This window comes from Somniosus microcephalus, chromosome 5 (genome assembly GCF_052327205.1).
Source record: "Somniosus microcephalus isolate GS21.2 chromosome 5, FLI_Smic_1.0, whole genome shotgun sequence".
NCBI classification, from domain to species: Eukaryota; Metazoa; Chordata; class Chondrichthyes; order Squaliformes; family Somniosidae; genus Somniosus; species Somniosus microcephalus.
In genome coordinates, this window is record NC_140991.1 from 15,861,789 (window position 1) to 15,877,451 (window position 15,663).

At 46.7% G+C, this 15,663-nt stretch overlaps 1 protein-coding gene across 1 annotated transcript in view; it reads right to left on the reverse strand.

Moving 5' to 3' along the window:
• lrrc24 (leucine rich repeat containing 24) overlaps positions 1-15,186 on the reverse strand; it is a 43,338-nt gene extending 28,152 nt beyond the window's left edge. The window contains exon 1 of the mRNA XM_085987360.1: positions 15,023-15,186. Within this exon, the coding sequence (XP_085843486.1) occupies positions 15,023-15,172 (150 nt within the window). The 5' untranslated portion in view covers positions 15,173-15,186. The remainder of the gene's footprint in view (positions 1-15,022) is intronic.
• Between the last annotated feature and the right edge of the window lie 477 nt (positions 15,187-15,663).

The following is a 15,663-nucleotide window of genomic DNA, read 5'->3' on the forward strand; positions in this document are numbered from 1 at the left end:
ATGGACCAGGGACAGGCTGTCCACGTGACAAGCAGGGAAACAGCATGTACCAGGGAGAGGCTGACCACGGGACAAGCAGGGAAGCAGCATGTACCAGGGAGAGGCTGGCCACGGGACAAGCAGGGAAACAGCATGGACCAGGGACAGGCTGACCACGGGACAAGCAGGGAAACAGCATGGACCAGGGACAGGCTGACCACGGGACAAGCAGGGAAACAGCATGGACCAGGGACAGGCTGACCACAGGACAAGCAGGGAAACAGCATGTACCAGGGAGAGGCTGTCCACGGGACAAGCAGGGAAACAGCATGTACCAGGGAGAGGCTGTCCACAGGACAAGCAGGTAAACAGCATGGACCAGGGACAGGCTGACCACAGGACAAGCAGGGAAACAGCATGTACCAGGGAGAGGCTGTCCACGGGACAAGCAGGGAAACAGCATGGACCAGGGAGAGGCTGGCCACGGGACAAGCAGGGAAACAGCATGGACCAGGGAGAGGCTGGCCACGGGACAAGCAGGGAAAGAGGACACGGCACGAAATATTGCTTCAACATCAAAGCTACATTGAGAGGAATGTTTTTGTATTCATCAATGTGAAGGATGTCAGAGCGGAAATGGAATATTTTCAATCTTTTTGCCCCAAGCAGCCGGGGGCCAGGTTCAGTTTGAATAATGGTACAATATCCTGGACTTCCCAACCTAACAACACTGTGGGAGCACTTTCACCGCACGGACTGCAGACATTCAAGGAGAAGGCCCACCACCTCCTTCTTTGGGTAACTAAGAATGGGTGATCTATGCGGCCTGGCCAACGTCACCCATATCCCACGAAAAAATGTAAATAAATCAACACGTTTTCTTCTACTCTTTCCTAACAATGGTTGGATCGATGGATTTGGATCTGTTTGGAGACTGCCCACCAGTGGTGTCCCGCAGGGAGCGGTGTTGGGACCGTTGCACTTTACTATTTTAATTAATGTTCTGGATGTAGGTGTTGGAGGCACGAAGCTGCAAATTTTCAGATGATACCAAGTTCTATGTGAGTATTACGACTGTAGACAGCGCTCGTGTGTTGGGAGATTCTTAATGTGTTGGGAGATTGGGCTCACGACTGGTAAATGATGTCTAACTTGGATAAGTGGAGTGTTATGCATGTGGGCAGGGCAAATGCTCAACATTCATCCAGCCTTCAGGGAAAAGCATTAAAGAAGGTGGAGATAGAAAGAGATTTGGGCATTCTAGTGCATACATCTTTAAAGGTACATGAGCGATAGCTTGAGCCAATAGGGCGTTGGGGTGTATCCATGGGACAATTGAGTATAAGACGAGGCATACTGTTTTGTCCTTGTACAAGACAGGTCGCACTTGGGATAACTGTGTCCAGTTTTGGTCTCACATGGTGGGTGATATTGGGACTTTGGAAGGGTTGCAGAGGCGGAGCCACGAGACTAATTCCCAGTCTAAAGCATCTTAGTTATCAAGATAGGCGAAAAGAGTTTAGACTCTACACTTTAGAGAAGCGTAGACTTCGCGGTGATCTGATTGAGATTTATAAGATAATAAGAACAAAAGAACATACGAAATAGAAGCAGGAGTAGGCCATACAGCCCCTCGAGCCTGCTCCGCCATTCAATAAGATCATGGCTGATCTTCGACCTCAACTGCACTTTCCAGCCCGATCCCCATATCCCTTGATTCCCCTGGAGCCCAAAAATCTATCTAGCTCAGCCTTGAATATACTCAAAGACTCAGCATTCACAGCCCTCTGGGGCACAGAATTCCAAAGGTTCACAACCCTCTGAGTGAAGAAATTCCTCCTCATCTCAGTCTTAAACCCCTTATCCTGAGACTATGCCCCCTAGTCCTAGACTCTCCAGCCAGGGCAAACAACCTCTCAGCATCTACCCTATCAATCCCCTTCAGAATCTTGTATGTTTCAATGAGATTGTGGTGTATGTGCCTTTAAGAGCCCCAGGTGTGCTGTAATGCCGGTAATTGCCACTCGGGCTATATAAGCCTGTATATTGTGTATATCCGTTAGAAACCCCCCCCCAGACTTTGCTTAGTAAATACCTATGAACCAACTCCTGTCTTCAGTGTCTTTATCAACACACGGACACGACAGTGGCGACGAAGTGGAAACGGACTTACCTGCAATTCGGCAGCACCTCCAGCGGCTGGCTCTACAGCTGAGACAGGCAGCGAAATCGGAGGCAAGCAATAACGGACTGGGAGGGAGCACTCGGGAGACGGCCGGCGCGGCAAGCAGGTCAGCGTTCAGACCTCCGGCGGGAACGAGTCTCCAACAGTAAATTAAAAAAAAGAGAACGGAAACCGCAGTAAACAGCGTTGTTATCGGCAGCAGCGGTGGGAAAGCGCGGGAAGCGCCATATCTTTGCTACAGAAAAGAAAAAAAAACGCGGGAAGCGCCATATCTTTTCTGAAATGCCTAAGTCTGGCAATATTGATGCTTTTGATAGTGAAATAGAGGATTGGACCACATACGTGGAAAGAGTAGAGGTATATTGCACTGCAAATGGAATAGAAGATGAAAAAAAAGCTTCAGTACTTCTGAACTTAATGGGCGCAAAGACATACGGGCTGTTACGTAATTTAATCACTCCAGCCAAACCAAAGGACAAGAATTTTAAAGAAATTGTTGATACCCTGCAGGAGCACTTAAACCCAACACCGCTGCTGATAGCGGAACGATTCAAGTTCTTCAAGAGAAATCAACACAAGAATGAAAGTAACGCTGATTACCTAACCGAATTAAGAAAGCTATCAAAGTACTGCCAATTCGGGGCAGGACTATCAGATTATCTTCGAGACAAATTCGTTTGCGGTCTCTTAAGTGAAGGAACACAAAAAAGGCTGCTTTCTGAAAAAGATTTAACATTGGACAAAGCTTTCAGTATGGCTGTATCATACGAAGCAGCAGCAAAAGGAGCTGCAGAGATACAACAAAAGACACAGGACTTCGGCACCCATGAAATGACACAGGGTTTCGAAAGATGTTATCGCTGCGGCAGATCCACCCATAACCAGAGGGACTGCTGGTTCAAGGACAAAGCATGCAGGCAATGCGGAAAGATTGAACACATTGCACGGGTATGCCGATCTGGACAAAATAAATCCACAGGCAGGAAAAAAAAATCAATTAAAAAAAGTACAGGAAGGTACAAATGATGACAGACAGTAGCTCCGAAGACCAGAAGAGCGATAGCGACTTCGAAAACAAGAGACTAAGCTGTCTCAAATTACATAATGTACTTGCCAAAGATGATTACCAAACCATTTGGATTACCCTCACAATAGCAGGGTCCCCAGTTAAAATGGAGCTAGATACAGGATCAGCTCTAACCGTAATAAATCGACGGGATTACGAGAGGCTATTTTCGCATATACCTCTAAAAGACACATCCATTATCTTAAAAACATATACGGGGCAGAAAGTATACCCCAAAGGAAAAATAAGGGTGCCTGTTGTATACAACGGCAAAGAAATACAAAAGTTGTATTTATACATTCTACAAGATGGTGGTCCACCGTTGTTGGGACGTGAATGGATCAGGAAGATACGTTTAGACTGGCACTCCATTCAGGCACTAACGGTGACCAGTAAGGAAAAAAACAATGATGACATCATACCTGAACGATTAAAAGACATCTTGGCCAACGCCAAAGAAGTGTTTCAAGAGAAACTAGGAACCTTGAAAGGCATCACCGCCTCAATAAAAGTGGAAGATACAGCAATTCCCAAATTTTTTAAGGCAAGACCGGTGCCATACGCAATACATCCAGCAGTCGAGGCAGAGCTGGAGAATTTGGAAAAAGCAGGCGTATTATCCAAAATAGATTGGAGCGAATGGGCAACACCCATCGTTCCAGTCATGAAAAAAGCATTGAATAAAGATAAATCTGAAGAACAGGGAAAAATTCGCATCTGTGGTGACTTCAAGGTGACTGTAAACCCGGTCCTTCACACAGTACAGTATCCTCTTCCGAGGATAGAAGATATTTTCGCCTCACTATCCGGAGGGAAACGTTTCACCAAAATTGACTTGGCACAGGCATATCTACAGATGGAGGTTGAGGAGGCCTCTAAAAAGTATCTCACGATAAACACACACAAAGGCCTGTACCAGTACAATCGATTGGTTTTTGGAGTAGCATCAGCTCCAGCTATCTGGCAAAGGGCTATGGAACAAGTCCTGCAAGGGATTCCGGAGACTCAATGCTACCTAGACGACATCCTTGTAACAGGAGAAAATGACAACGAGCACCTTGCCAATTTGGAGCAGGTGCTCACTAGGCTGAAAGAACGGGGCCTACGAACGAATCGCCCCAAGTGCGAATTTTTCCAAAATCAGATATCATATTGTGGCCACATAATTAATAATGAAGGGTTGCATAAGTCACCTGAAAAATTGAAGCGGTCATAAAAGCCCCAGCACCTGAAAATGTTTCACAATTAAGGTCGTTCCTGGGATTAATAAATTACTATCATAAATTTTTACCGAACTTATCAACTCTTCTACACCCTCTTAATAAACTTCTACAAACAGGAGTGATTTGGAAATGGAACGAAGACTGTAAACGTGCCTTCCATAAATGCAAAGACTTAATCACATCCGAAGAAGTTTTGGCTCATTACAACCCATCACTGCCAATCAGACTGGCGTGCGATGCATCCCCTTATGGCATAGGAGCAGTATTATCCCATAAATTCCCTGATGGCTCAGAATGGCCGATAGCTTTTGCGTCACGCTCATTAAACTCAGCTGAGCGTAACTATGCCCAAATCGACAGGGAAGCACTCAACCTGGTATGGGGAGTGAAGAAATTCAACCATTACCTACACGGACAAAAATTTACCTTGTTGACTGACCATCAACCCCTCATCTCCATATTCAACCCTAAAAAAGGTGTTCCCATTATGACAGCGCAAAGGCTACAGAGGTGGTCCCTTTTTCTAGGGGCACACCAATACAACATAGAATACAAAGGGTCAAAACAGCATGGGAATGCTGACGGTTTATCGCGCCTACCGTTGCCAACGGTAGAAGGGGCACCTACAGTAGACCCAGTAGAGATGTTCCACTCTACCATAGTGGAATGTCCACCAGTGACAAATTCTGCCATTGAAAGGGAGACGAGAAATGACCCAACTCTCTCACGGGTCTACGATTTAACAGTGAAGGGATGGCCAGCACATGGCGAGCCACTGTTGCCAGCATTCTCGCAAAGAAGGGAACAGCTGTCAGTGTGCCGAGGAACCTTGATGTGTGGATCCAGAGTGGTGATTCCACCCAAACTCCAGGATAAAGTGCTAAAGGAGCTTCACGAGGGGCATCTGGGTGGAGTGAAAATGAAGAACCTAGCTAGGGCGTTTGTATGGTGGCCAGGTATCGATGGAGACATCGAAGAAATGACCAAGAGCTGCCTAGGATGCCAGAAGGTCCAAAACGCTCCACCACAAGCCCCTCTACATCCATGGGAGTGGCCCTCATCTCCCTGGCAAAGGGTGCACATCGACTTTGCTGGTCCATTTATGGACTCAATGTTCTTAATCGCAGTTGATGCACACTCCAAGTGGCCGGAGGTAATAAAGATGTCCTCCACCACCACGGAAAAAACCATCACAGTATTAAGGACCATATTTGCCAGGAATGGGCTGCTGGAACAGATATGTTCTGATAATGGACCGCAATTTGTGTCCGAAGAATTCAGAAAGTTCTTAAAAAACAATGGGGTTAAGCACTACACGTCCGCCCCATACCATCCCGCCACCAATGGATTGGCTGAAAGGTTTGTCCAGACCTTCAAGAAGGCCATAAAGGCCATGGGTAATGAAGACATAAAACTTCAGCACAAGGTGGATAACTTCTTATTCGCATACAGGAATGCAACACATATGGTTACCAACCAAACTCCCGCCATGATGTTCTTCAATAGAAACCTAAGATGCCGGCTGGATTTGGTCAAGCCCAACATCAGAAGGGACGTGGAGAACCGGCAGTTTCAAGGCATGAATGAAAGGCCAACTAGAACCTTCCAGATAGGTCAACAAGTTTTGGCCCGGGACTACCGTACCGAGAAATGGCAGCCTGGAACTATCTGCACACGACTAGGACCACTGATGTATACCGTGGACATCGGAGAAAGCATAATAAGGCGCCATGCTGACCAAATCATAGAGTCATCCGAAAAGGGACAACCTACACCACAACTCTATACATCTAACGATGAAGTAGAGATACCCATATCTACCTCCGATCCGGTGATACTGGAACCCGATGAACCCGGCACTGGCATTCAAGCCGAATCAGCCTTGCCAAAAGAACCTACTACACCACCAGAAACTACTACACCCCCGAGGCGTTATCCGGACCGAGTCAGGAAGCCTCATAGAGTCATAGAGTTTTACAGCACAGAAAGAGGCCCTTCGGCCCATCGTGTCTGCGCCGCCCATCCATCCCTGTCCAGTCTAATCCCATTTTCCAGCATTTGGTCCATAGCCTTGTATGCAATGGCATTTCAAGTGCTCATCCAAATGCTTCTTGAATGTTGTGAGGGTTCCTGCCTCTACCACCCTTTCAGGCAGTGAGTTCCAGCTTCCAACCACCCTCTGGGTGAAAAAGTTCCTCCTCAAATCCCCCCTAAATCTCCTGCCCCTTACCCTGAATCTGTGCCCCCTTGTTATTGACCCCCCTACTAAGGGGAAAAGTTCCTCTTTATCTACCCTATCTATGCCCCTCATCATTTTGTACACCTCAATCAGGTCCCCCCTCAGCCTCCTTTGCTCCAAGGAAAACAACCCCAGCCTGTAGAGTCTCTCTTCATAGCTAAGGCGCTCCATCCCAGGTAACATCCTGGTGAATCTTCTCTGCACCCTCTCCAGAGCAATCACATCCTTCCTATAGTGAGGCGACCAGAACTGCACACAGTACTCCAGCTGTGGCCTCACCAGCGTTTTGTACAGCTCCATCATAACCTCCCTACTCTTATATTCTATGCCTCTGCTAATGAAGGCAAGTATCCCATATGCCTTTTTAACCACCTTATCTACCTGCTCCGCTGCCTTCAGGGATCTATGTACATGTACACCAAGGTCCCTCTGACCCTCTGTACTTCCTAGGGCCCTACCACCCATTGTGTATTCCCTTGCCTTATTTGACCGTCCAAAATGCATCACCTCGCATTTTTCCGGGTTAAATTCCATTTGCCACTTTTCCGCCCATCTGACCAACCCGTTAATATCGTCCTGTAGCCTGAGACTTTCCTCCTCGCAATTTACCACCCCACCAATTTTCGTGTCATCCGCGAACTTACTGATCATACCCTTTACATTCTCATCCAAATCGTTAATGTAGATCACAAACAGCAAGGGACCCAGCACCGATCCCTGAGGTACCCCACTGGACACAGGCTTCCAGTCGCAAAAGCAACCTTCGACCATCACCCTCTGCCTCCTGCCACTCAGCCAGTTTAGGATCCAACGCGCCAAGGCCCCCTGGATCCCATGGGCTCTTACCTTCTTGACCAGTCTCCTATGCGGGACTTTGTCAAAAGCTTTACTGAAGTCCATGTAAACCACATCCACAGCATTTCCCTCATCTACACAGCTAGTCACCCCCTCGAAAAATTCAATCAGATTGGTCAGACATGATTTACCCTTGACAAAGCCATGCTGACTATCCCCGATTAATCCTTGCCTCTCCAAGTGGAGACTAATTCTGTCCCTCAGAATTTTTTCCAATAATTTCCCTACCACAGATGTTAGGCTCACTGGCCTGTAATTCCCTGGTTTATCCCTGCTACCCTTCTTGAATAATGGTACTACGTTAGCTGTTCTCCAGTCCTCTGGTACATCCCCTGTGGCCAGAGAGGTTCTGAAAATTTGTGTCAGAGCCCCCGCAATCTCCTCCCTTGCCTCACACAACAGCCTGGGATACATCTCGTCCGGGCCTGGGGATTTATCCACTTTTTGGCCTGCTAAAACCGCTAGTACCTCCTCCCTCTCGATGCTAATATGTTCAAGTATGTCACAGTCCCCTTGCCCGATTTCTATGCCTACATCATCTTTCTCCACAGTGAACACGGAGGCAAAAAATTCATTTAAAACCCCACCTACTTCTTCTGGCTCTACACACAGCTTGCCACTTTGGTCCCTAATGGGCCCTACCCTTTCCCTGGTTATCCTCTTGCCCTTAATATACTTATAAAACATCTTAGGATTTTCCTTTATCTTGCTCGCCAGTGTTATTTCATGGCCCCTCCTCGCCCTCCTAATTTCCTTTTTAAGTATGCCCCTGCACCTCTTATACTCCTCTAGGGCTTCCACCGTCTTTTGTCTTTTGTAACTGCCAAAAGCCCCCCTTTTTTTCCTGATGCATTTTTGTATGTCCTTTGTCATCCAAGGTTCCCTTTGCTTGTTGGTCCCACCCTTGACCCTTACAGGAACATGTTGGTGTTGTACTCTCTCTATTTCCCTTCTGAAAGCCTCCCACTGTTTTGATGTGGATTTTCCTATAAGTAGCTGCTCCCAGTCCACTTTGGCCAGATCCTGTCTTATCTTATTAAAATCTGCCTTCCCCCAATTTAGAACCCTTATTTCCGGGCCGTCTTTGTCTTTTTCCATGACCACCTTAAATCTCACCGAATTGTGGTCACTATCGCCAAAATGCTCTCCTACAGACACGTCCACCACCTGCCCGTCTCCATTCCCTAGAATTAGGTCCAGCACCGCTCCCTCTCTTGTAGGACCTTCTACATGTTGGCTCAAAAAGCTTTCCTGAATGCACTTTAAGAATTTTTCACCCTCCAAGCCTTTCACACTCTGACTATCCCAATTTATATTGGAGAAGTTGAAATCCCCCACTATTATTACCCTATTATTTTTGCACTTCTCTGAGATTTGCCTGCATATCTGTTCCTCTATCTCCCCCTGGCTGTTTGGGGGCCTATAGTACACTCCCAGCAAGGTGCTTGCCCCCTTTTTGTTTTTAAGTTCTACCCATATGGCCTCATTAGAGGAACCCGCTAATATATCATCCCTCCTTACAGCAGTAATAGACTCCTTAATTAATATTGCAACACCCCCTCCCCTTTTACCCCCCCCTCTGTCTCGCCTGAAGATTCTATACCCCGGAATATTCAGCTGCCAGTCCTGACCCTCCCTCAACCATGTCTCCGTGATAGCCACAATATCGTACTCCCATGTGTTCATCAACAACTTCAGTTCATCCACCTTATTTGCAAGACTCCTTGCATTAAAATAAATGCATTCCAGCCCTGCCATATTCCCTTTTGCCTTCACATCTTTGCTCTGCCTTCCCTGTTGACTTGTTTTTTCCTCCGTATTTGGCTGTACCTCACCCCCTACTATAGCTCCACTCTGTATCCCATCCCCCTGCCGAGTTAGTTTAAACCCCCCCCAGCAGTGCTAGCAAACCTCCCCGCAAGGATATTGGTTCCCCTCTGGTTCAGGTGTAAACCGTCCGACTTGTACAAGTCCCACCTGCCCCAGAAGCAGTCCCAGTGATCCAGGAAACTAAAGCCCTCCCTCCTGCACCATCCCTTCAGCCACGCATTCATCTGTTCTATCCTCCTATTCCTATACTCACTAGCACGTGGCACCGGGAGTAATCCAGAGATTACAACCTTTGAGGTCCTGCTCCTTAACCCTGCCCCTAGCTCCCTAAATTCTTGCTGCAGGACCTCATCCCTCTTTTTACCTATGTCGTCAGTCCTGAGAGACTGACTTATAATTAATTAACTACAGCAATGTATATTATTTTGCTTATAACATGTAATTAATAATTACTTAAAATATGATGTACTGGTTAGCTAAAAGGGGAGGAATTGTGGTGTATGTGCCTTTAAGAGCCCCAGGTGTGCTGTGGTGCTGGTGATTGCCACTTGGGCTATATAAGCCTGTGTATTGTGTATATCCTTTAGAACCCCCCCCCCCAGACTTTGCTTAGTAAATACCTATGAACCAACTCCTGTCTTCAGTGTCTTTATCAACACACGGACACTACAGAGATCACCTCTCATTCTTCTAAACTCCAGAGAGTATAGCCCCATTCTACACAATCTCTCTTCATAGGACAGCCCTCTCATCCCAGGAATCAATCTAGTGAACCTTTGTTGCACCGCCTCCAAGGCAAGTATATCCTTCCTTAGATAAGGAGACCAAAACTGTGCCCAGTACTCCAGGTGTGGTCTCACCAAAGCCCTGTACAATTGTAGCAAGACTTCCTTACTCTTATACTCCAACTCCCTTGCAATAAAGGCCAACATGCCATTTGCCTTCCTCATTGCTTGCTGTGCCTGCATGCTAGCTTTCTGTGTTTCTTGCACGAGGACACCCAAATCTCTCTGAACACCAACATTTGAAAGTTTCTCACCATTTAAAAAATATTCTGTTTTTCTATTCTTCCTACCAAAGTGAATAACCTCACATTTCCCTACATCAAACTCCATCGGCTACCTTACTGCCCACTCACTTAGTCTATCTATATCCCTTTACAGACTCTGTGTTCTCCTCACAGCTTACTGTCCCACCTAGCTTTGTATCATCAATAAACTTGAATACATTACACTCGGTCCCTTCATCTAGGACATTAATATAGATTGTAAATAGCTGAGGCCCCAACACTGATCCTTGCGGCACCCCACTAGTTACGGCCTGCCAACCTGAAAAAGGTCCGTTTATCCCTACTCTCTGTTTTCTGTCCATTAACCAATCCTCTAGCCATGCTACTATATTACCCCCAACACCATGAGCCCCTATATTGTATAATAACCTTTTATGTGGCACCTTATCGAATGCCTTTTGGAAATCCAAATATACTACATCCACTGGTTCCTCTTTATCTACCCTGCTAGTTACATCCTCAAAAAACGAATGAATTTGTCAAAAACTATTTCCCTTTCATAAAACCATGTTGACTCTGCCTAATCATGTTATGATTTTCTAAGTGCCCTGATACCACTTCCTTAACAATGGATTCCAGCATTTTCCCGATGACTGATGTTTGGCTAACTGGCCTGTAGTTCCGTTTTTTCTCTCCCTCCTTTCTTGAATAGCGGTGTTACATTTGCTACCTTCCAATCCGCTGGGACCATTCTAGAATCTAAGGAATTTTGGAAGATCAAAACCAATGCATCCACCATCTCTGCAGCCACCTCTTTTAGAACCCTAGGATGTAGGCCGTCAGGTCCAGGGGATTTGTCGGCTTTTAGTCCCATTAGTTTCTCTAGTACTTTTTCTCTACTTATATTAATTACATTAAGTTCCTCACCCTCATTAGACCCTTGGTTCCCCACCATTTTTGGTATGCTTTTTGTGTTTTCTACTGTGAAGACAGATACAAAATATTTGTTTAACGTTTCTGCCATTTCCTTATTCCCCATAATAATTTCTCCTGTCTCAGCCTCTAAGGGAACAACGTTTACTTTTGCTACTCTTTTCCTTTTTACATACTTGTAGAAGCTCTTACAATCTGCTTTTATATTTCTTGCTAGTTTTCTCTCATATTCTATTTTTTCCCTTTTAATCAATTTTTTGGTCATCCTTTGCTGGTTTCTGAAACTGTCCCAATCCTCAGGCTTACTACTAGCCTTCGCAACATTATAAGCTTCTCCTTTCAATCTAATACTATCCTTAACTTCTTTAGTTAGCCACGGTTGGATCACTTTTCCCGTGGAGTTTTTGTTTCTCAATGGAATGTATTTTTGTTGAGAATTATGAAATATTTCTTCAAATACTAGCCACTGCTTATCTACTGCCATATCTTTTAATCTGTTTTTCCATCTTCCTTAGCCAACTCACCCCTCATACCTATATAATTGGCTTTATTTAAGTTTAAGACTCTAGTTTTGGACTTAGGCAAGTCACTCACAAACTTAATGTGAAATTCTATCATATTATGATCACTCTGCCCCAGAGGACCCTTTACTATGAGATTGCTAATTGACCCTGTCTCATTACACAATACAAGATCTAAAATAGCCTGTTCCTTGGTTGGCTCCATGACGTATTGTTCTAGGGAACTGTCCCGAATGCATTTCATGAACTTGTCCTCCAGACTACTTTTGCCAATTTGATTTGTCCAGTCTATATGAAGATTAAAGTCCCCCACGATTATTGCATTACCTTTGTTACAAGCTCCTACTATTTCTTGATTGATGCTCTGTCCAACAGTATAGCTACTGTTCGGGGGCCTATATACTACTCCCACCAATGTTTTCTGCCCCTTGTTATTCCTTATCTCCACCCATACTGATTCTACTTCCTGATCTTCCAAGCCGAGATCCTTTCTCACTACTGTCCTTATGTCATCCTTTATTATCAGGGCTATGCCCCCCCCCCTTTCCATTCTGCCTGTCTTTTCAAAACGTCAAGTACCCTGGAACATTTAGGCCTAGAAATTCGGTGGCGCCCCGCTTGGGGCGCCAGTCTCACCAGGGCACCGGAAGTACCACCCCGGAAAGAGTCGCGAGTGCCCGCCGGAAATTCAGTTTGAGCGCCCCAAACGGAAGCGCGGCGCTACTCGAGGCGCCCCGCATCTGTCTTGGGGCGCTGCAACTGAAAATCGCAGTGCAACGTGCCGCAGCGCCACACGCTGCGGCACGGCGCGCTGCGGTACTCCAGGCCTTCCTCCCCTTCTTAAAGGGGAGGGGCCTGCTGCAGCGCGATCTGAGATCGCGAGTGCCGGCAAAAGAGCCCAGCACCGAGGAGAAGTGCCGGGCTCTTGGGAGACAGCCGGCACAACGCGGTGGGGGGGGGCTCAGGAGGCCGGGGATGGCTGCGCGAAGAGGTGCTGGCAGGCGGCCAGCACAAAAAATGGCCGCCCCGCACCTCATTGCCTCTACCGCCGCAGGTAGGCCCCCCTGAACCGGTCGCGTTACAGCGGGGGGCGCTACCAAATTTGGCGATCGGGGCGGTAGCGGGGCACTGCGCACACCAATGACATCATCGGTGGCGGCGCAGCGCTACCGGCTAACGCCGCCATTAGCGCCTTGCTAAATTTCGCAGGAGGCGTGGCCAGTGGCGCTAAACCCACTAAGTGCCCTCTTTGGGCGCTAACTGGTGGCGCAGCCCACCGAATTTCTAGGCCTTAGTTCCCAACCTTGGCCACCTTGCAACCACGTCTCTGTAATGGCTATTAGATCAAACCCATTTATCTCTATTTGTGCCACTAGTTCATCTATCTTGTTACGAATGCTTCGTGCATTCAGATAAAGAGCCTTTACTTTAATTTTTTTACCATTATTCCCTGCTTTGACCTTATTCTCTGCTGCACTGCTACCATTAAACTTTCTGTCCCTTCCTGTCACATTCTGCTTATTTTTACCCAAATCGCTACACTGCTCTATTGCCTTGACCTTCCTCTTTAATGAAGGGAATAGATTGTGTTCCAGTTGACAGTTTGTTTCAATTAAATAGGTTAGTGAGGACCAGGGGTCACAAATTTAAGTTTTATAAGGCTAGATTTAGGTTAGATGTCAGGAGATGGTTCTTTTCCCAGAGATTAGTGGACCTCAGGAACTGGCTGCCGTCTCGTGCGGTGGACGCGGACTCGCTGAATTACTTCAAGCGAGAGCTGGACCTGTTTCTGGCTGGGGCGGAGATCACCTCTTACAGAAGGTAGGTACTGCAGGGAATTCAGGGCCAGAATGATCTCCTGGACTAGTTTTGATCACCTAGATGGGTCAGAGAGGAATTTCCCAGATTTTTTTCCCCAAATTGGCCTAGGTTTTTATCTTTTTTTTTGCCTGTCCCAGGAGATCACATGGTTTGGGGTGGGGTGGAGTGTACACGTTGTGATACACAAGGTATCGCAATTGTGTGGGATAGGCTCGATGGACCAGATGGTCTTTACCTGTCTGTCACTGTTCATATGTTCGTATGTAATGTGACTTCACTGCGACCTCGGACGATTACCCCTCATCACAATCTTTGGGTTTTGGTGCTAGATATTCACTTGGGTTCAGCCTCACTGACCACTTCCATAAGCAGGCCTCAAGTCCCTTACAATCTGGAGTGCACCCTTTTCTTTCCTTTATCTAGTTAAACAGCAGCATGGCCCAGGGTTTGGAACAGAGACCTCTTACTCCTTATACTGGTTCCACTGAAGTCGCCTCGCTTTACGAAAGGAGGAATAAAGCAGCACTTCACCAAGATGGGGCACAGCTTCAGCTCGTCCACTGGTTTCATAGCACAGAAGGAAACCATTCAGCCTGTGCCAGCTTTCTGATAAAGCTATGCACTTATCCCATTCCACTGCCCACATTTTTTTTTCAAATATTTATCCACTACCCTTTCTCAGCCGTGACTCAGTGGGCAGCACTCTCTCCTCTGAGCCAGAAGGTTCAAGCCCCACTCCAGAGACTTGAGCACATAATCCAGACTGACACAGAGTACTAAAGGGAGCGCTGCAGTGTCTGAGGTGCCGTCTTTCAGATGAGACGTTAAACCGAGGCCCCGTCTGCCCCTCTCAGGTGGATGTAAAAGATCCCATGGCCAATATTTCAAAGAAGAGCAGGGGAGTTCTCCCCAGTGATGGCGAACATTTATCCCTCAACCAATACCTAAAAACAGATTATCTGGTCATTTATGTTATTGCTGTTTGTGGGAGCTTGCTGTGCACAAATTGGCTGCTGCATTTCCGACATTACAACAGTGACTACACTTCAAAGGTATTTCATTGACTGTAAAGTGCTTTGGGATGCCCTGAGGTGGTGAAAGGTGCTGTAGCGAGACCTTTCTTTCTTTTACAAGTTACTATGGATTCTGCTTCCATCGCGGTTTCTGGTGGGGCATCCCAGGTCCTAACAGCACTCTGGATTAAAATAATCCTCCCAACCTTTTCCTTTGTGGTTTTTATTTTGGTGATGAGATTAAATTTATAGCCTCTAGTTACTGACTCAATAAGAATGACCTTCTGCATCATGTACCACATGGGGCGTTACTGCTGGAATTTCTGCACCAATCAACCATGACGTTACCTGGGTGAAAGCCGGAATATTGGATGGCACCGTTGTCAATCCCAGAGATCCACATTCCACCGTTGTACTGTAGCACCGGCATCCTGCCAGGCAGCCCTGACACCTAAGCACCTGGGCGCTGAGTATTACAAGTGTGGCAATGAAGTCCATCAGGTCAAAGAGGACAGCCTGTGTGTTAATAAAGAGCAGAGCAATTAATACCTCAATACATTCAGTCCTCACTTAAAGAGTCGTTCCGACAATGAGGCTAACACTTAGGGCTGGATTTTGTCGATGGGGAGCTTTTGGAGGCGGGACTCCCACTTTTTGGGTTGTAGTCCCGCCTCCATCGACTTGTGGCCAACTCACGCTACTTTCCCTTGACTGACCTTTTGTTAAGCCCACCCAGCGGGCTCAGCAGGCCAATTAAGGGACACCTGGTTACTGGTGACGTCAGCGATTGACATTTCACCTGTCAAGAGCTTTTGACAGATGAAAAATCAGCGTTTGACAGCTCTGTGAGGCTGTCAAACTCTGACAATCTGTCTTCTAACTTGAATCCTTCTACTCAGACTCAGTTAGAGATCTCTCCAGACCAGAAAGCAGAGACTGCAGCTTTTGACAGTTCAGCGGCCATTCTGTGCCGTTGAGCTGAGGGACTC